Source organism: Salvia splendens, chromosome 21 (genome assembly GCF_004379255.2).
Source record: "Salvia splendens isolate huo1 chromosome 21, SspV2, whole genome shotgun sequence".
In the NCBI taxonomy this organism is placed as follows: domain Eukaryota; kingdom Viridiplantae; phylum Streptophyta; class Magnoliopsida; order Lamiales; family Lamiaceae; genus Salvia; species Salvia splendens.
The window spans coordinates 23,583,579-23,605,305 of record NC_056052.1 but is presented as its reverse complement, the minus strand read 5'-3'; the positions used below and the strand labels follow the sequence as shown (position 1 = coordinate 23,605,305).

The 21,727-nt window shown below is 38.5% G+C and overlaps 2 protein-coding genes across 4 annotated transcripts; both read left to right on the top strand.

Annotated features, from left to right (window-relative positions):
- Window positions 1-688: 688 nt before the first annotated feature.
- Window positions 689-3,122, top strand: LOC121785034 (phytochrome-interacting ankyrin-repeat protein 1-like). Its single transcript, XM_042183367.1, has 3 exons — window positions 689-1,391; window positions 2,382-2,553; window positions 2,640-3,122. Exons 1-3 carry the CDS (start codon window positions 1,269-1,271, stop codon window positions 2,852-2,854), a joined length of 510 nt encoding a protein of 169 aa, XP_042039301.1. The 5' UTR covers window positions 689-1,268; the 3' UTR covers window positions 2,855-3,122.
- A 14,820-nt stretch (window positions 3,123-17,942) lies between these two features.
- LOC121784895 (F-box/FBD/LRR-repeat protein At1g13570-like) lies at window positions 17,943-20,820 on the top strand. Of its 3 annotated transcripts, none has more exons than XM_042183161.1 (5): window positions 17,946-18,041; window positions 18,913-18,979; window positions 19,123-19,933; window positions 20,021-20,179; window positions 20,275-20,820. In XM_042183161.1, exons 3-5 carry the CDS (start codon window positions 19,133-19,135, stop codon window positions 20,602-20,604), a joined length of 1,290 nt encoding a protein of 429 aa, XP_042039095.1. In that variant the 5' UTR covers window positions 17,946-18,041; window positions 18,913-18,979; window positions 19,123-19,132; the 3' UTR covers window positions 20,605-20,820. The 3 variants fall into 3 exon arrangements, with proteins under 3 accessions (XP_042039094.1, XP_042039095.1, XP_042039093.1); XM_042183159.1 differs by having other exon boundaries at window positions 18,913-18,993; XM_042183160.1 differs by lacking the exon at window positions 18,913-18,979 and having other exon boundaries at window positions 17,943-18,041.
- Window positions 20,821-21,727: the final 907 nt, after the last annotated feature.

The following is a 21,727-nucleotide window of genomic DNA, read 5'->3' as shown; positions in this document are numbered from 1 at the left end:
ATATGAAATCGAGGCGCGCGAATTTTTCAAAATAAGGGTTTTTTCATTTGTCCTCTTTATTCTTCTTCTTTTTCTTATTAATTTCATCAAAAAAATATATGAAGGACTAAACTATCCCAAGATTTAAAACCTCAATTTTAGCATAGCTCTCATAATTTGAATCCCTAATTCTGAAACCCCAATTTCTCTCTAGCTTCGGTGGTTGGGGGTTGAAGATTTTACAATTTAACAAGCCTATTTTTGATATTTAAACCCTTCTTTAATCGAATAATTTATCCCAATGGACAAATTTATTTGGTTTTCCCCAATTACAATATGAACCAAATTATTAGATATGGATGGTGGTTTGGTAGTGGAAGTTTCAAATTATCAGTATGAGAGCAGAATCATAATCGTGGTTTTACATTTTTATAGGTAATTTGGTCTATCCATATATTTTGTGATGGAATTAATAAGAAAAAGAAGAAGAAGAAAAAAGAGGAAAAATAAAAAAACCTTTACCTCAAAAAATTCACACGCTTCAATCCCATATTTTGAAAAGTCAGCAAATTTAATTCCAAATTTTAAAAGGTCAGCGAAATTAATCTCTTATTTCGAAATTTTTCCTACATATGTCAAGTGTCAACGACTTTAAATGAAAACGCTATTTCTCGATACATATGCATACAACTTATAAATATCCATTGGCTATAGCGTGCTGCGGCAGAAGTCATCTTCGCCTCTTTCATCTCCTGATTCGCTCCTGACCTAGGGTTTCGTCTGATTTCAATCCCTAATCCTCCACATCCGCATATACAGACACACAATCGAGATATATGCAGCCTCCTAATTGAATTCGATTGTCATCTGTTCATTCTTTGATTCAATCTGATTATAGATTTCCGGATTAGGGCATCAATTATGAATATCTCTGTCAAATCTCGGTTTACATCTCCGTTCAATGTGATGCTTGTCAATAATCTCCGCGTTTTTGGCCCTGGTTTGAATCCCTTTGCCCCGTATTGCATGGCCAATCATTCCTCTCGCTAAATTTCCTGTATTTTGATCTTTCTGCAAAGATAATATAATCTGATCTTTGTCTTTCGTCAAACGCTTTACACACTCACACAGTCGAATTTCTTGTCTTTTTAGTTTTAAGATCGCTGAGTTGTGAAAAAATTGGTTGCGTTAGTGTTTGGAACAATCGGAACTTTTGGGAATTGAATCATAGTTTGTGGGATTATTGCATACCTTTTATTCACAAAAGATAGATACTTAGAAATCCCACAATGCCAGAGTTTGAGGTTGAATCTGTTAGGAGGAAACGGAAGATGCCTAAGTTGGGAGTGGATAGGGATGATCGAGGCTGGACCTTGCTACACATCTATGCTAAGAAAGGCGATCTCAGAGAGGTATGCCTATATCCTCTTCATGTCAGTCATGTTTCTTAGTAGTGTTCAGTGATTGTGTAGTTTTTGATGTTGTATTTTGTTACTTTTGGTCCTTCTTTGCTTGAATAGTTGAGACTGAATTCTGCTCTATTACTTCGTATTCAATTTAATATGTGCTCTATTGCTTGAATAGTTTAACTTACTTAGTTCGTAAGATCCTATGTTCCGTGGTTTCTCCTGGGGATAACTATATACCCATTTTTTGCTTGTGCTAGTGACCACAGCTCTGACTTTAGTTTGCTTGCCAACATGGAATTAGCTTTCTGTCTGCCAGTAGTCCAGTACCCTTCTGCATTTGAGCCTCGAGCCAATTAATGACTTCTCTTTTGAGCACTATGTCCCGGATAAATTGGACTTTATTCCCTTTATGAATTATTATGCACTATTATGCACGGTATTGTGGGAATCATCCTATTAGTCTCTTGGTTTGTTTCATTAAGGTGGTTTCTATTTGAACAGTGTCCAAGTGGAAGTCCGTGCTGACTAAGGAACCATTTTGTTGAATGGAAAGGGGACTAGAAATAAAAGTAAAGAAACTCTTGTAGCTTTTGTCGGCTGGGGGATAAGAAATGTACTGTGATAACTGGCGAATAACTTAGGAGGACTTTAGTTGCTTTATTACTTGACACTACAGATGTGCCTTAAAATGTCAGGTTAAAGATGACCAACTAATTGTATAGAGGTGTTAGGCTTGTCATGTGCTTATCAAAAAAATGAGGCTTGTTAGTCATTATTTGAAGTCTGTATTTACATAGTTGTGTACCTGTGGGTAGCAACTTTCAGTGGTAGGCGCTGCATTTTGGGTAAGAAACATTTCTGCTTCCGTGCTCAGCAAAAAAATAGTAACTCTTGTAATTTGTGGAATGGACATGATTTGTGTGTGTTGCTGTTTGTGAGCTCCTTCCTTGACTGATTTTTATGTTACATATACCTTTCGATATTATTTTGCAGGTGAGACGGCTTCTTAATGAAGGAGTTGATGTTAATGTTGCTGCTTGGGGCCCAAAATCGCATGGTGTGACCCCTCTCCATCTTGCTGCTAAAGGGGGGCATCTTAAGGTGATGGATGAGTTGTTGGAGCGTGGTGCTAATATTGATGCTCGAACTAAGGGTGCCTGCGGCTGTATGTATATTCTCCCAACTATGATATCCATTGCATGTTTGCTTACATGTCATTACTCACTTCATCATTGTTTTTATTGGATGCAGGGACCCCTCTTCACAATGCAGCCAAAGAGAGAAAGAAGCGAGCAATTAGATTCCTGGTTGAAAATGGGGCATTTTTGCCTGATGATATCAACGATACAAGGTTCAATCCTCCTACTCACTATTGTCCTGGACTTGAATGGGCTTACGAAGAACTGAGGCGCTTACAACAGGACAGCTCTTCATCTGGCGAGACATCCTGTAGCTCTGATACCTGAGATGTACCCTTTGGGCACTTCTACCAAACATAACCTGAAGCTTGGCAACTGCCTTGCATTTATCACTTATCCGAAGCCCTAGTCTTTCTGCTTATTGTTGTTCTTGAGACTACTCTGTGTTTGATTCTCATCTATGATGTATGCTTGTGTGACGAGTGACTAGCCTTGATGTGCAATAGAAGTGGTTATATACCAGACTTCTTTGACATTATTTCGAAGATGCTTATATTACCAAGTTTCTGAATTTCTGTTCAAAAAAGCTGACCATTGTTAGTTTTGAGAAGTATTTTTATTGCAGCTAAAACTGATGATGGTAAATGATTGGGTTTTCACATATTCGTTGCTTTGCAAAGATGGGTTTTGTTTTCTTTCCACGGGCTATATTCTTTTCAAAAGTTGGGCCTTGGTTCAGAAATCAGAACCATAAACTATAAGTACATCCTAAAAACTATGATTGGAAAATCGTGCGGATTGAGATGTTTCTGGATCGAACCTAAGCCATTAAGGTCAAATTTGAACATGGAGATTCTCAATCTCAACATATACTTGATCTTTTACATTTAAACTTAAAATTAAATGACTTGCAAGCGACATGATTCCATTAGCAATAAGATCTTATTTGTGTTGACATGACACGTGAATCGGATACAACGACGTGAATCTAACACGATAATAATACAATATGAAACGATTCTTGCCACCCAAATTTGACCTCATTACAGCATGACTTCCATCTATTTTGTAAAAATCATGGATTAAATATGCCCGGTCAATGGTTTTGACCAAAGAATAAATGTGACGAGACATTTAATTTTGTGAAATTAAATGATATAGCGTCGATCTACATTTTACGTAGATAAATGTAGTATATTCACTTTCTCAAATCCGATTTCCGGTGAGTGAGAAATAGTGGATTAAAGTTGGGCATAATTAGCTTTTAATTAAAGCTTGGAGCATGTGCTTAGGGAATAATTAACTAGTATTAATTATCCCACATTGGAAGATTAATACATCTTTAATGTGTTTAAATTAAGTGACTTTATGTTACTTAATAATTATAGTGGATCAAGATGGGTGAAAAAGCCCACACGCGCGCACACGCGCGCGCCGCCGCCGCCGCCCGCCCCGTCCGAGCCCGTGCTCGTGGGCGTGGGCGTGGGCGCGGGCCTCGGGCCCGGGCCCGATCCCGATCTTGGACTTGGATCTTGGTCTTTGGGCTTGGCCCAAACTATTCTTTTTGGACCACCGCCGAGTCAGCAATCCAAGTGGCTTGACACGTCGTCAAGCGAGGCACAGTCACGGGTGCCACGTGAGAAATCCACACGCTCCACACACGGATGGCACACTCCTGCCACACGACTGTAACCGACGTCGGTTACGAATTGGCCATGATGAGCCTTCAATGGCTGGTTGACCCTGCATGGTGGCTTGGCCTATAAATAGGCTAGCCATACCACTGCATTAGGACACAACACATATAAGCATTCTCTGCATAAGCTCTCTCCCTCTCTCTGCATTATCTTTCTGTCGAAGCTCTGCTCTCTCCTCCATCCAGTTCGCCGGAGCTCTAGTGATTGCGGTGCTGCATCAATAGAGACGTAGCCGTTTTACCTTTGGGGACGACACGCCAAACCGAAGAGCACTACCGGGGCGTATCTCGTCTTGCGGGAAGAGGCCTCCTCGACTCGGCTAAACTTAGTTCACGGTTCTTTGTTTCGAATTCTTACGTTGTAATTTCATTTAGTTCAGTTTCTCCTTTTCTTTCTTTTGGGTTGTATTACGCCCGGTTTTGTTATCTCTTGTAATCACCAGAAACCAACAATCGCAAGACGAGATAACTTGCCTTTGAAGGGATTTGGACCTTTTAAACTGAACTAAAAACTTTCGAAACTTTAACCTTTGCTGGAGATGTCGACGGAATCCAACACTGCTGCTGCCACCACCACCTCCGCCATTCCCTCCACCATGGCGACCACTGGACCGGTCAACACTTCATCGATTCCCTCGATGATGCCAACCCCCGGCTTCCCAGCTGCCTCATCCACCGTCCCTTGGGTTTGGGACAACCCCTTCGGGGCGTCCACTGGTTCCACCTTTGGTGGTTCGGTTGGTTCCACTTTTAGTGGTTCCTTCGGATCCTTTAATGGATCGAGTGTTGGTGCCTTCGGGCTCAATACTGGTGTTGGATCTTCCGGGATCAACACGAATGTGGGGGGCACTATGCCCAACACGAATGTGGGGGGTACTATGCCCAACACGAACATGGGGGGCTCTATGCCCAACCAAGTTGTTGGCTCCTTCGGGGGCAACGGAATTGGTTCCTTCAATGGACCAAGTGCGGCACCTATGGCACCAAGAATGATGCCACCCGCCGAGAAGCCACCAAAGTTTGGAGGATCTGACTTCAAGCGGTGGTACTAGAAGATGTTGTTCTACTTTACAACATTGGGCGTCGCCAACTTCCTCACGGAGAACGAGCCGCCCGCACCAAGCGACCAAGAGACTAGGCTCGAAGTCATGGCAGATTATGAAGCTTGGAGGAAAGGAGATTACCTTTGTAAAAATTTCATTCTAAGTGCTTTAGATGATAGTTTGTACAATGTATACTCCAATGTAACCACATCTAAACAAATGTGGGAAAACCTAGAAAAGAAGTATAGCATAGATAATGCTGCAGGGACGGAGCAAGTTGTAGCTTCCAAATTTATGGACTACAAAATGGTCGACTCTCGACCCGTCATGGAGCAAGTCCAAGAGCTCCAAATGATCATCCACTCATTAGTGGCTGAAGGGATGACCTTGCCCGATAAATTCCTAAGGTGCACGATCATTGACAAGCTCCCTCCAAGTTGGAAGGACTTCAAGAGTTATCTCAAGCACAAGCGAAAGCAGATGACCCTTGAAGACTTGATCGTGAAGTTGCGCATCGAGGCCGACGTGCGCAAAAGTGATCAAAAGGCTAAGGGATTCGCCCCAAATGAAGCCAAGGTCAATCTGTTGGAGCGGGGCGGACCCTCCAACAAACGCCATCGCCCAAACCGTCCAAACGACAAAGGGAAGGGAAAGCAGCCTTCAAAGAAGTTTGAAGGCGACTGCTACAAATGTGGCAAACCGGGCCACTTTGCCAAAGACTGCCGCAGCAAGAAGAAGAAGCCGGCAGCCCACGTCGTTGAGAAGGAGTTCAAGGACTGGGATGAGAACGACCTCATTGCAGTGGTCACTGAAGAGGTTAACCTTGTTGATAACAAGGGAGGCTGGTACATCGACACCGGCGCTACTGCTCATGTTTGCTCCGACAGGAGCAAGTTTGCCTCCTACACGGCTGTTGAAGGAAGGAAAATCAACATGGGGAATCAAGCATCGCCTGAAATCCGAGGCGTTGGCAACGTGATTCTCATGATGACGTCTGGCGTCACAATCACTTTGAAGGATGTGCTGCATGTCCCGGACATCCGCAAGAATCTAGTGTCAGGATCAATACTAGTTAATAAGGGGTTTAAACTTGTATTTGAGTCCGATAGGTTTGTCTTGTATAAGTTTGGAAAATCCCTCGGAAAAGGTTATGTAACCGATGGGCTTTTCAAGCTTAGTGTAGCAACTCGCAGTGTTGCAAAGCCATTGGCGAATAATAATAAAGCATCTACTTCCTCTTATTTGACCGAGTCTTCAAATTTGTGGCATTGTAGATTGGGACATGTAAATTCAAAAGCCATTAAAAGATTAGTAAATTTGGATTTACTAAAGGCTAATGAATTGGATATCCAAGATAAATGTGAAATTTGTCTTGAAGCAAAAATGACTAAGTTGCCGTTTCACTCGGTTGAACGAAGCACAAAACCCCTTGAATTAATTCACACGGATGTATGTGATTTAAAGATGGTGCAAACTAGAGGTGGTAAAAAGTACTTTATCACTTTCATAGATGATTGCACAAGGTATTGCTACATTTATCTTTTAAGAAGCAAAGATGAAGCAATAGAAGCGTTCAAAAATTATAAGAACGAAGTTGAGAATCAACTTGGTTGTAAAATCAAATCGATTCGAAGCGATAGAGGAGGCGAATATGTAGCCCCGTTTGAGGAGTTATGCAACGCAAGTGGTATAATTCATCAAACAACTGCTCCATATTCACCACAATCTAATGGTGTTGCAGAACGCAAAAATCGAACTCTAAAAGAGATGATGAATGCACTGCTACTAACTTCAGGATTACCACATAACATGTGGGGGGAAGCTGTTTTGACAGCCAACTATATCTTGAATAAGATCCCTCTCAAAGGAAAAGATGTCACTCCTTATGAGTTGTGGAAGGGAAGGAAGCCATCCTACAAATACCTCAAAGTGTGTGGGTGTTTGGCAAAGGTGATGGTTCCTCCGCCCAAAGAAGTTACAATCGGACCTAAGACGGTTGATTGCATCTTCATTGGATATGCACTTAACAGTAGTGCATATCGATTTGTTGTTCACAAGTCTGAAATATCGACTATCACAGTAGGAACAACAATTGAGTCGAGGAATGCTGTATTTCTCGAAAATACATTTCCTTGCAAAGACAAGAAAAAGTCTCAACCAATTCTGAGACAAGAATTGAAGAAGCCACTAGTTCTAAACAAGTGGAAGAAGAAGCCACTAGTTCTAAATCAGCGGATGAGGAACCTAAATCGCGCAAGCGTTCAAGGCCCGATCCGAATGATACAGTACTAAGACGTGGTAATAGGGTCAGAACGCCAAAAACATTTGGTCCTGACTACATTGCTTTTATGCTAGATGAAGAACCGACATCTATAAAAGTAGCTTTCGATGGCCCAGACGGGTTGCATTGGAAAGAAGCTGTTCAAAGCGAAATTGATTCAATTTTGCTAAACCACACGTGGGTGTTGGTTGATCTACCTGAAGGTGCAAAACCTTTAGGTTGCAAATGGGTCCTTAAAAGGAAATTTAAGGCCGATGGAACAGTGGATAAGTATAAAGCCCGACTAGTAGTAAAGGGTTTTAAACAAAAGGAAGGACATGACTTCTTCGATACATACTCACCTGTAACGAGGATTACTTCCATCCGCGTGCTTCTCGCGATTGCTGCATTGCACAATCTTGAGATTCATCAAATGGATGTAAAGACCGCGTTTCTGAATGGTGAATTAGAAGACGAAATCTATATGGAACAACCCGAAGGGTTTGTAGTACCTGGACAAGAGAAAAAGGTCTGCAAACTGGTTAAATCCCGCTATGGATTGAAACAAGCGCCATTGCAATGGCACTTGAAGTTTGATAATGTGATGTTATCAAATGGGTTTAAAATCAACGAGTGCGACAAATGTGTCTACATCAAGAGCACTAATAACGGTCATGTTATAGTGTGTCTCTACGTTGATGATATGTTAATCTTGGGTAACAACACTCAAGTAATTAACGATACAAAGGCCATGTTAAAGAGAAACTTTGACATGAAAGACATGGGTCTAGCCGATGTAATTCTTGGAATGAAGATTCTAAGAACGAATGATGGAATCATCTTAACACAATCACATTATGTTGAGAAGATATTGAATAAATTCAAAGCCTATGATGGCGCGCCGGTTAAGACTCCAATTGAACTCGACGTTCACTTGAGCAAAAACAAAGGCGAGCCTGTTGCACAAGAAGAGTATGCACGGGTCATCGGGTGCATTATGTACTTGACTAATTGCACTCGACCTGACATTGCTTGTGCCGTGAACAAGTTGAGTCGTTACACGAGCAATCCAAGCAAAGAGCATTGGAGAGCTCTTGTGAGGGTTTTGAGATATTTAAAACATACTCAAAATCTTGGGCTACACTTCTCGAGATACCCCCGGTACTTGAAGGGTACTGTGATGCCAATTGGATATCCGATAATAGAGACTCACTTTCAACAAGTGGATATGTCTTTACTATTGGGGGTGGTGCTGTATCGTGGAAATCCACAAAACAGACATGTATAGCCCGATCAACAATGGAATCGGAGTTCATTGCCTTGGATAAGGTTGGTGAGGAAGCCGAGTGGCTTAAGAACTTCCTTGAAGACATTCCATGTTGGTCTAAGCCAGTGCCACCAGTGCTGATCCACTGCGATAGCCAAGCAGCTATTGGAAGGGCAAACAATGGCTTCTATAACGGTAAGTCTCGACATATACGTCGACGACATAACACCGTGAGACATTTGATCACAACAGGGGTGATTACAATTGACTATGTGAAGTCAATAGATAATCTAGCGGATCCGCTAACCAAAGGGTTAAACCGTGATCAAATGAATAAGTTGCTAGAGGGAATGGGTTTGAAATCCACAAACTAAAGAATTATCATAGTGGTAACCCAACCATGATGACTGGAGATCCCAAGAACTTGGTTCAAAGGGACAACTAAGCTATGAGAGTTCAAGAGAAACACTCAACTATATCTATTCCCTAAGAGCAATAGAGTGTTGGAGAACTTGCCTTGTGGTGAAGGCTAAGTCTATGACTTTTAATGATTCTTAAGGATCTCAAAGAGATGGAGTTCTCAAAGAGACCAAGTATGGCAAGGTACTTGACTAAGAATCACCTATGTAAGTGCGAAGTGTGGTCGCTTCATAAAACGTACTTATGAATCCAAAGTGGTGTCCAAGACCGCAATGGACACAAAACGTGAGAACGGATGAGGTTGAGGTGTTTAAGCGTTAACACCATTGTCTCGGTGCACGCCGTGGGGGATTAGTTCAAAGCATCGCGCTACTAAGCCGCCTGTGTATCCGATGGTGTCGACTATGGAGGGTTCAAAGTCAACAACTACCTATCCTTATGCTTATATACCTCTCGAGGGTTGAGCTTATATCTGCATGCATATGCATTTGGCTATTTCCACTCATGTGGGGGATTGTAAAAATCATGGATTAAATATGCCCGGTCAATGGTTTTGACCAAAGAATAAATGTGACGAGACATTTAATTTTGTGAAATTAAATGATATAGCGTCGATCTACATTTTACGTAGATAAATGTAGTATATTCACTTTCTCAAATCCGATTTCCGGTGAGTGAGAAATAGTGGATTAAAGTTGGGCATAATTAGCTTTTAATTAAAGCTTGGAGCATGTGCTTAGGGAATAATTAACTAGTGTTAATTATCCCACATTGGAAGATTAATACATCTTTAATGTGTTTAAATTAAGTGACTTTATGTTACTTAATAATTATAGTGGATCAAGATGGGTGAAAAAGCCCACACGCGCGCGCCGCCGCCGCCGCCCGCCCCGCCCGAGCCCGTGCTCGTGCTCGTGGGCGTGGGCGCGGGCCACGGGCCACGGGCCCGGGCCCGGGCCCGATCTCGATCTTGGACTTGGACTTGGACTTGGACTTGGACTTGGACTTGGATCTTGGCAATTGGTCTTTGGGTGGTCTTTAGGCTTGGGGCTTGGCCCAAACTATTCTTTTTGGACCACCGCCGAGTCAGCAATCCAAGTGGCTTGACACGTCGTCAAGCGAGGCACAGTCACGGGTGCCACGTGAGAAATCCACACGCTCCACACACGGATGGCACACTCCTGCCACACGCTTGTAACCGACGTCGGTTACGAATTGGCCATGATGAGCCTTCAATGGCTGGTTGACCCTGCATGGTGGCTTGGCCTATAAATAGGCTAGCCATACCACTGCATTAGAACACAACACATATAAGCATTCTCTGCATAAGCTCTCTCCCTCTCTCTGCATTGTCTTTCTGTCGAAGCTCTGCTCTCTCCTCCATCCAGTTCGCCGGAGCTCTAGTGATTGCGGTGCTGCATCAATAGAGACGTAGCCGTTTTACCTTTGGGGACGACACGCCAAACCGAAGAGCACTACCGGGGCGTATCTCGTCTTGCGGGAAGAGGCCTCCTCGACTCGGCTAAACTTAGTTCACGGTTCTTTGTTTCGAATTCTTACGTTGTAATTTCATTTAGTTCAGTTTCTCCTTTTCTTTCTTTTGGGTTGTATTACGCCCGGTTTTGTTATCTCTTGTAATCATCAGAAACCAACATATTTCACATGCATCCGTTTGCAACTTTGCATCAATTATTATCCCATTTTGGTCAACTGTATGCATCCCATAATTTCACGATAAATTAATATTTGTGAATAAATTAAAAAAAAGTGTGTTGAATATAGAAGAGGAATACATCCCACACTTTTCGGGCATCTGCTTTCCAAATTCGAAGATAATTTATTTTTTCTTCAACTGGTGACAAACTGGAAGATTCAATTTATTAAAATCAAAAGTCAACATATATATCCAATGACCGCAACTGCAATAATTTAACTTTTGGTTTTAAGCACATTAATTAGTCCACCCAGAATTCGTTTTCTGTGAGCAACTGAATCCAAAAGGCATTAATACTATTAGCTAGTTTATTTGACGAAAGTCAAAAAATAGAAATGGGTGCCCATACTAAAAGAAAACCAAACTCATGAAACTGATGTTCAACAATAGTAGTAGTAGTACTAGTACAATCTAATCTGAAATTCCTCTAATATATTGAAATGAATTAAAGATATTTCTTGTATTTTTACATTAAAAAAACCATTGTTAATATAATAATTACAACCGTAAGAATAAATAAGTACTCCATATACATGGAATAAATATGCGGTCCATTCTTCTTTCTGACTTGTATTCGAATTTTCTATGGTCTTGATGCTACAAAACCTAAAAAATTTAAACTTTTTAGACTACTTGTTGCTTGACTGACTTGGAATCTTCATGGTAAATCCGATTTCTACTTTTGCAATAGTTTAACTAATTAAAGGTTAGATAAAAAAGAATAACACAAGGCTACGTTAGTTCAAATTTGTACTTTATTAGCTTTACTATGTTACAAATTATAATACCGTTCTTGTTATTTTTTGTAGTTACAACAATTGGAATCGTGTTTGATCAAACGACTTTGACTAATAATAAATGTAACAAGACATTTAATTTTATGAAATTAAATGCAATAGCGTCGATCTACGTTCCGAGTAGATGACCGTAGTATATTCATTTTCTCAAATCCAATTCTCGGTGAGTGAGAAATAATATATTAAAGTTGGCCACAATAAAGCTAGAAATGAGCTATAAGAAAAACTAAGGGATTAATTAACCGAGTGTTAATTATCCCACATCGGGGATGATAAACTTCTTTGATGAAGTATTTAATAAGATGAATTATTATGTGTAATAATTATCGTGGAATAAGATTGGTGATAGAACCCACATGCGCGCGCCGCCCGCCCGCGACACGTGCCGGGTGCCTTGTGACTTGGACTTGGATCTTGGCAATTGGTCTTTGGGCTGTTCTTTGGAGTTGGTCATTGAGCGCATATTCTTTCTAGACCAACTCAAATTTCACGCTGTCCCCGATGGACCCCGACGCATAGCGGGAGACAAAAGGTCCCCGACGGTCCATGGTGTATCCCGTCGTAGAGTGTCTCCAGATGTATCGTGTCTCTTCAGCTCCCAACGGCTAGTGCAACAGTCAGTAACCCCCGACGGTTACAGTCAATGGCCTTGATGACAGACATTATGTCTGTTGACTCCAGCAACCCCTGCGGGTGGACTTGGCCTACAAATAGGCATGCATCCCTGATACAACAAACTCAAGCATTCTTGCATAAACACTCTCTCCCTCTCTGCATAATCTTCCCGTCGAAGCTCTGTCATCGACTTACTCCTGTTCGCCGGAGCGGTGCTGCTACTTCAGAGACGAAGCCGTTTTATCTTTGGGGACGACATGCCAAACCGAGAGCACTACCGGGACGTATCTCGTCTTGCGGAAAGAGGACTCCTCGGCTCGACTTACCGTTTTCCACAAGTTTTTCCGTGTAATTTTTCAGTTGTTTCTGTGTATTTTTTCTCCTTGTTTTTTTCTGTGTAATTTTCGTCCGGCAAGTTTGTATCTCCATATACTCAAATTTCAACAACAACATCTCAAAAATTGCTATTAAATGGGAATTATCATACCTTTATCTACAAATTTGAGGCCTTCAACTAATTTTTCCTTTTTAATCACTATTAATATATATTTCCCGCAGTCAATGCGAATTTAGTTTTTTTAAAGGAAGCCTCATGTGTAATACATAATATTGTATATTAATTAGGATTAATATTTGACCATACTAAGAAATGAATGATGATAATCTTATCCAAATAATATTATAATTACAACCAATTCCATGTTGCCGCGGTGTTCCAGGACACCTGTACATTAATATTTAAAAAATTGATATATACTCCCTCTGTCTGTGAATAGGAGTTCCGTTTTGCCATTTTAGTCCATCCGCGAGTCTCGGTTCACTTTTACCATAAATGGTAATAGGGTTCCACCTTCCACTAACTCATTTTACACACATTTCATTTAAAACTAATATATACAAGTGAGACTCATATTCCACTAACTTTTTTCCATCCACTTTTCTTAACATTTCTTAAAACCCGTGCCAACAAGAAATGAGACTCCTATGGCGGACGGAGGGAGTATTATATATGTAATTATTTATGTTGTATAGTGGCTAATGTCAAATTGTCAATAATCTTTTTATTGAACCAATTTGATGATACAATTGGGACGTTTTTAATTATACCAAAACCTCAATATGACAAGTCTAATAGTATTACTCCTTCTGTCCCGGTTAAGATGACACATTTCTTAGTTGACACATGATTTTAGGAATTGTTGGTTATTGTGGTTAATTGGAGAGAGAAAGAGTGTGGAAGTATTAAATGGAGAGAGAAAGAGAGTTGAATATTTAATTGAAAAGAGAAAAAAGTAGTCGGGTGTGTTAATTGGATAGAGAAAGTTATTAAAAATAGAAATGTAACATCTTGGTTGAGACAAACTAAAAAGAAAAGCGTGTTATCTTAAGTGGGACGGAGGAGTACTATTTAAGAGGCAAGCAATGCCAACGCAAGTAGAAGTCCCTACGAACTTTAAATTTGTCAGAGTCGAATATTTAATATTTTGTGTATCATCAATTCTTATTAAAATTTTCATTTAATATTTCACAATATAAAATTCAGATATTACGATCAAATTAGGAAACGAAAGATGCTTTTTCTTTAAATTTGTCACATTCTAATTAAAGGGGCGATACTAACATTTTATGCAACAAGAGTACTAAATTAATGTAGTAGTACTATATAACGTTTATTATGACTTTTTTGGCTATTATGCCAAATTTGAAAAGTACTTGGACAATTAAAATCATAATTATTTTGGACACGAGTTTGCACATTGAATCAATAAAGTTAGGCCACCTCGAAAGACTAGTGAACCATATGGTAGTATATTTTTATTTGAGTGCGAGTGAGACAAATACATGTGTACATAATCACACAATTAATAATAAAATATAACTTAGATAAATGAAATTGGTTCTTTTTCATTAGCCTTTTTCCTGTGAACGAGCAAAGGCATTAGATCTTCCGTAGTTATTACGTAACAAAGTATTTTTCTTAAATGATGATTAAGATGTTCTCTAGTACTAGTCCCATATGATATGAGTAAACTCTCATATCTTACTTCTTTGGTCCACGGTAAATTCAATAAATTCAATCAATTTTTAAGTTAATTATGCAATTTTTAAAAATTACTGTGTAATGTAACATATTGACCTGACTTATATATATATATATATAGAGGATGTATTCCTTTCCTTTTCCTATATTTCCTCCTTTTCCCTTCTTAATATCAGCCATTAGATTAGAGAAATGGACGGTCAAGATCAACATTGGGTAATTAATCCCGTGTTGCATTATTTGTCCTATTTTGTGCATTATGAGGGTACAATAGTAATCTAATAATGGCTGGAAACCGCTACGAATAATGCACCACATAGTCACGAGTAATGCATATAATTGACTATATAATGCACAATATGTTAACTGCAATGCATACGAATAAGATGTACCATGTTATGATGTTTGGACACACGTTTCTTGTTTCCCCTAAGGGTTTAATAAGCTTAGGGGCTAGGGTATAGTACGTAGACACGTATGTAATCTTCACATGGTAACGAGTAATGAATATAATTGACTATATAATGCACAATTTGTGAACTGCAATGCATACGAATGCCTCTAATAATGCATAATATAATAACCCTGTAATGCATATAATTGACTATATAATGCACAATATGTTAACTGCAATGCATACGAATAAAATGTAACATGTTATGATGTTTGGACACACGTTTCTTGTTTCCCCTAAGGGTTTAATAAGCTTAGGGGCTAGGGTATAGTACGTAGACACGTATGTAATCTTCACATGGTAACGAGTAATGGATATAATTGACTATATAATGCACAATTTGTGAACTGCAATGCATACGAACAAGATGTGCTGTGTTATGATGTTTGACACACGTTTCTTGTTTCCCCTAAGGGTTTAATAAGCTTAGGGGCTAGGGTATAGTACGTACGCATTAATAACAAATTATAAAACGATACGAATAATTCACCAAATTGTCACAAGTAATGGATGTTATTAACTATATAATGCACAATATGTGAACTGCAATGCATACGAATAAGATGTACCATGTTATGATGTTTGACACACGTTTCTTGTTTCCCCTAAGGGTTTAATAAGCTTAGGGGCTAGGGTATAGTACGTAGATACCTCTAATAATGCATAATATACTGAGATAATGACAATTAACAGCTACATAATGCACTACCTAAACCAAATAATGCACATACGTATATTCCAATAACAACAATTTGTTAGTAATGTCTACGTACTATACCCTAGCCCCTAAGCTTATTAAACCCTTAGGGGAAACAAGAAACGTGTGTCAAACATCATAACATGGTACATCTTATTCGTATGCATTGCAGTTCACATATTGTGCATTATATAGTTAATAACATCCATTACTCGTGACAATTTGGTGAATTATTCGTATCGTTTTATAATTTGTTATTAATGCGTACGTACTATACCCTAGCCCCTAAGCTTATTAAACCCTTAGGGGAAACAAAAAACGTGTGTCAAACATCATAACACAACACATCTTGTTCGTATGCATTGCAGTTCACAAATTGTGCATTATATAGTCAATTATATCCATTACTCGTTACCATGTGAAGATTACATACGTGTCTACGTACTATACCCTAGCCCCTAAGCTTATTAAACCCTTAGGGGAAACAAGAAACGTGTGTCCAAACATCATAACATGTTACATTTTATTCGTATGCATTGCAGTTAACATATTGTGCATTATATAGTCAATTATATGCATTACTCGTGACCATGTGGTGCATTATTCGCAGATACCAAAATGTGGCAGTTACTTTTCCGTCAAATGTCAATAATAACCCTGTAATGCATACAACCACCTTCTATAATGCAACACGGAACCAGTTTTATAGAATCAATCTGATCCGTTGATGCCTTAGATCTAACGCGTAATATTAAGAAGGAAAAAGGATCTAAGATGTGAAAAGGAGAATAACGCTCCCATATATATATATATATATATATATATATATATATATATATATATATATATATATATATATATATATGGTCTTGTTAGGTCGAAATTTTTTAGCTTAATTGAGAATTGGAATGCATTTTCAGCCACTCATTCATAACTTTTTCGAAATGTCAACTGCAAGTAGATTATGTCAACTCGAGGGTATTATCGTCAATAGCTGCACATCAAATGTCAATAGCCTGCACATCAAATGTCAACAACTTATAGTTGACATTATATGTGTATAGTTAACATGAATTGTATATGTAGTTGACATGGATTGTACACATAGTTGACATTATATGTGTGTAGTTGACATGAATTGTATATGTAGTTGACAAATTTTTTTTAAAAAAGTAAATTTTTTAAAAAAAATAATAAAAGAAATTTAAAAAAATAATAAAAAATTTCAAAAAAATAAAAGTTAAAAAAATATGTATTGTATAAAATGTACCATGAAATTACCATTCTGCCCTTTCATAATTAATTAATCTAAAAATATTTTCCTTGTGACAAATTTTGGACCACTCATTTAATAAAAATGAGTGGCTGATAATGCATCTCAATTAGGCTAAAAAATATCAATTGATCACAACCATATATATATATATATATATAAATTAAATAATGTGGCTAACTAATTGCATCAAAAACATTTTAATTTATATAATTAAAGATGTTGTTTCGACTATGTTTGTTTTTTATCTTTCATACTCATGTCATCCAAATTTGAGGCGATGTAATAATTGAGAAAAATATTAAAATTATGATATAATTAATTATTTTTTAAAATTGCAAGATTGTAAGAGATTGACTAAACTTGATGATTTTTTTACAATTTGCCCTTTTATATTTATTCATATAAAATATAGTAAAATAACTTAATCAAATATTATATTTATAAATACATAATAAAAATCAAAATAAAATATTTAATGATGGACATCCAAAAATAACAATACTAGTTAACATCGGAAAAAATACTCTCCTTCATCTATGTTCATGCACTTTTCTTTTTAAGTAGTACTCCCTCTGTCCGCGAATAGAAATCTCGTTTTTTCATTTTGATCCGTCGGCAAATAGGAATCATGGTTTATAATTACTATAAATGGTAAAAAGACTCATATTCGTGGACAGAGAAAGTATTAAATTTGGGATTTATTTTTTAGTTTAATATGATTGGGTGAGTACTCCCACTATTTTTACCATTGGCTCCGACCTTCTAGAGACATTAGCGGTAACGGAGTTATTGTTGCCAATAAAGGCAATAATAATGGCAGGTAATCCACGTCAGATATGTATGCGTATAGTGAAAGGTAATCCATAAAATAATAATGGAGCATCGACTCATAGTATAAATAAATAAATAAATAAATAAATAAATAAATAAATAAATAAATAAATAAATAAATAAATAAAACTAATTTATATTAGTAACAATTATACATTGATCTTATCGACATCTGACTAAGAGCAGAGCACCCATAAATCAATTAATTTTACAAATTAATTATTATGAAGTGGGTCCCAGTGCCGATTGGCTTTGTTATATAACACTCTGTGTGGGGATGCATTTTTCACCTCTCCATTTTGCCAATTTCTTCCTCATCTCAAAATCGCTCTTTCATTTCCCTCTCAAAGCAATTCACCGCAGAAATTGATCCTACAACGACTTCGAATCGCTTATTCTCTAGGTGAGTTGAATTCCTTTCTAGACCTTTTGATTTCTGTTTCGTTAATTCTGTGGTTAGAGTTGAAATTAGATCTTCTGTGATTGAATTGTTGTTGCTCGTGAATTTGGAAGGATGATTTCCCCCTTTTTCCTCATAATTTATTTTTCCCTTGTTTGTTTTGCTTGATTTAGTGGTTTCACCGTTTATTTTTTTACATTGTCGTCGGCGATCACCGGTAGGAAATTTCTTTGAGCATAATTTAATTAAAATAAATAAGGTTTTTAGATATTATTCGTTCCTTAAACGCACGAAAAATGAGAAGCCGGCCAGGCCGACCGGAGTGCGTTGAAGCGTGTGGAGCTGTCGGAAATGACGGTGTGGCACGTGTTGACTTGTTTATCATTCTCTTTAAACTACTCATTGCCTTTAGAAATTTTGAAATGATAAGTGGCTCATATAGTCATATAAATATTTGATCGAAAAGCAGCAGAAATCCTTGTGCGGTAACTGGTAATGGAACATTTTCTAATCTTGTCTTTATCTTTTTTTCTTGTTTGTATTTTATTTTTATGCCACAATGAACGGCACTGTATAATTCTGCAGTGATGCCATATTAAATTATAATGTGACCCCTCCTTTGTGTGTATTGTTACACTCAGCTAAGTTGAATAATTCAAAGCTAAGAAAGGTCAAATTTTTTTATCAGGGGCAATAAAAATTAAATGCTTGAACATGTTTTTCCTGGTTGGTTGAATGATGTGGTGGTTTTACTTAATGTAAGATTTTTTAATCTTATGTGTCTTGTCAATCAGTGAAAGGTTAAACCAAGATTATGTCCTTTGAGATTTAAGTAATGGTTAGCTGAACCTACCTTTTTTTTATTGTTCATGAGGTCAATTTTGTGTTTATTGCGGCAGCAACAATTGAGTCTCTATCAAACTCAAACCTTTGGTTTATTGGTAATCATATAGTTGTAAGTTTACTTTTTCTTGCAAAATTCAAACATTTGATTAGTTGGGTGAATCTCTGTGTAGTTTAGAGATTATTCAGAATTTATTTTCTCTGTGTTTCTGAGCTATTCTCTTCTTGAACCATGTTCCAGTTTTATAACGATGAAGACTGTTGCAAGAACTGAGACTGATTTGTTGACCGATCTACCCAATAACATAATTGAGAACATTCTCGGATGTTTGCCTCTTCGAGATGTGGTGAGGACAAGCATTTTGTCCAGGGAATGGAGGCACAAATGGGCGTCGTGTCCGGATATTGTGTTTGATTTCTGGTTTGATCAAATGTTTCTGGGAGGCCACCAACTGGAGCCCCTGGTTTACCAAATATTAAAACTTCACAAGGGTCCCTTGTTAAAGTTTGTTCTGCAAGTGCCTGATCTCAAAAGCAATCCAGATATCGATGAATGGGTTCGCTTGTTGCCAAATAACACTCTGCAAGAGTTGACCCTCCATGTATCGAGAGGAGAAGCACACAGGTTGAGTTCGCATCTGCTTAGTTTCCAGCATCTGAGAAATTTGAGGCTATATAACTGTGTATTGGATCCTCTCCTGGGGTTCAAGGGATTCAGCAAGCTCGTGAACCTTGAACTGCAAAGGGTGGTGCTTGTGCCTGAATCATTTACGACTTTCATTGCTTCGTGCCCTGCAGTTGAAAGACTGAGACTGATTCATTGCACCAGCTTCGATTGCCTGGAATTAACCAGCCCCAAGTTGAAATACTTTGAATTCAACGGGGTGTTCAAGTCGGTGTCGTTCAAGAACTGCCCTGTTTTGAAAGATATTAAATTGACATTTTCATCCATGGAGTTTAAACGCGGGAACTTCTTTTCAATAGATTTGGTTAAATCCCTTAGCTGCCTGCCTGCTCTTGAGGACCTTCAGTTACAAGCCTATGCATTAGAGGTAAGAAAAAGTTGTTCTGAGTTTGAAGTATTAGTTGTTTATGCAATCGAAGTTTGGTTGTTTGACATCTATCTCGTGCATATGCAGGATCTTGTTGAGCACGAAGCACCAAACAGACTGCCAATCTCTTTGAATACGCTGAAGAATCTTCACCTTTCCGATATGTATTTTGAGAAGATTCAGGAGTCTTCGTGTGCCATTTGTTTCATCAGAAGCTGCCCTAATCTACAACGCCTTAATATCACTGTAAGTTGCAATATCCGAATTTACTCTTTTGAAACAGAAATGTCTGTCTAAGAAGAAGAGGATTTAACCCGGTGTTTGTACTTTACGATACACAGGCTTTCACCTTCGACGTGGTGGATGCAGTGGCAGACTTCTTGAGGTCACAAACAAGTTCGGAGTCACTGGCTCATCTGAAAACCGTGAAGATGCAGTTGTTCTCTGGGATCGAAGCTGAGATGGAATTCGTGAAGTATCTACTAGCATCAGCCACGGCACTTGAGGAAATGGCGATAACACCCCAAACTGGCAGCATCGCTGATGGAGGGGAGTCGATACTCAACGAGCTCAAGCAATATCCGCGAGCATCACCGAGCGCAGAAATCTTCAGTCCTCGAGCATCAGAAATCTTGTGTTCGGGGAACAATAATGGGAGCAAGCATGTGTAGGTGCTTCATTCCCACTAGTTAGGCTGTTTGTAAATGTATTAGGCTCCTTTGAGATTCTGCTACAATGCTATTAATCCATCCTTTGAAATTTTGAACCATCAATTCCCACTGTAATAATCCCAAGTGAATCGATTCGTGTTCTTATTTGGCCCACTGTAATAGGATGTATTCCCTTTGTCCCAAGTTAGTCGATTCGTATTCTTATTTTTGACGTTATTTCATCTTTTAGCAAAAATAACTCATTTTATCTCATACTGTACTTTATTTTAATCGACAGTCGAGATGTAGCATGGCAAGGTCAAATTTAAAATAATTCCTTTCCACAGAGTGGACTGGCGACCGTTTACACTGTGAAGAGTTTCGAGAATTCCACATTGTGCGTGTTTTTTACCGCGCATAATTGGACAAGAAAACTCGTCACAGTGTAAGATGGTTGCCAGATCACCAGCGGAATTACCCGTGTGTGTAGCCTACAAAATTAGCCCATACTATTTGCCAACGATATGTATGTATGTATGTATGTATGTATGTATGTATGTGTTCAACAGATTGAATCTTCTTACCAAGAATTTTTCATTATGCTTATATTGCTTCTGAAATATTTGCCACTTACAAGATTTTGTGTCCAACATAAGCATAACAACTGGGTTTTGGCAAGAAAATGAGCTTCTTATAGATAAAGCAAATGACAACAAAATAACACGTGAATTAGTTCTTTATTTCCATTTGTGCAGAAGCATAATTTACCAACTTGATAACTTTCTCAGCCTCTCCACAAATCTTGTGTTCATCCTTTTTAGCCTTTTCAAACATCTTTCGAAAAACATGCTCTGAGTTTCTTTCTCTCTTCTCTCTACTCTCTATCCCCCAACACCAAAACCGGCCTCTCCGCGACTTTGGAGTTGGAGAAGCATGGGTTTGGGTAGTTGATGTTATAAGGAGTTGAAAGCGGGTTTCGAGGTGAGATGGGAGAGTTTGAGAAGAAGAAGCTGATGAGTTGTTGATGGCTGCGGCTTGTTCAAGAATCACCATATCCATTGCTTCACGAAGAAGCTCCTCCACTGCCTTCTCATTATCTCTCTTGCTTCCCATTTTCATGGCATCCAACTTAATTATATATTTG

Bases quoted from the DNA above. Each gene is read 5' to 3' on its own strand.
- LOC121785034 (XM_042183367.1), top strand. From the start codon at position 1,269: ATGCCAGAGTTTGAGGTTGAATCTGTTAGGAGGAAACGGAAGATGCCT. The intron at 1,392-2,381 runs GTATGCCTATAT...ATTATTTTGCAG, and splicing joins AGAAAGGCGATCTCAGAGAG to GTGAGACGGCTTCTTAATGA. The intron at 2,554-2,639 runs GTATGTATATTC...TATTGGATGCAG, and splicing joins AACTAAGGGTGCCTGCGGCT to GGACCCCTCTTCACAATGCA.
- LOC121784895 (XM_042183160.1), top strand. From the start codon at position 19,133: ATGAAGACTGTTGCAAGAACTGAGACTGATTTGTTGACCGATCTACCC. The intron at 19,934-20,020 runs GTAAGAAAAAGT...GTGCATATGCAG, and splicing joins TACAAGCCTATGCATTAGAG to GATCTTGTTGAGCACGAAGC. The intron at 20,180-20,274 runs GTAAGTTGCAAT...TACGATACACAG, and splicing joins TACAACGCCTTAATATCACT to GCTTTCACCTTCGACGTGGT.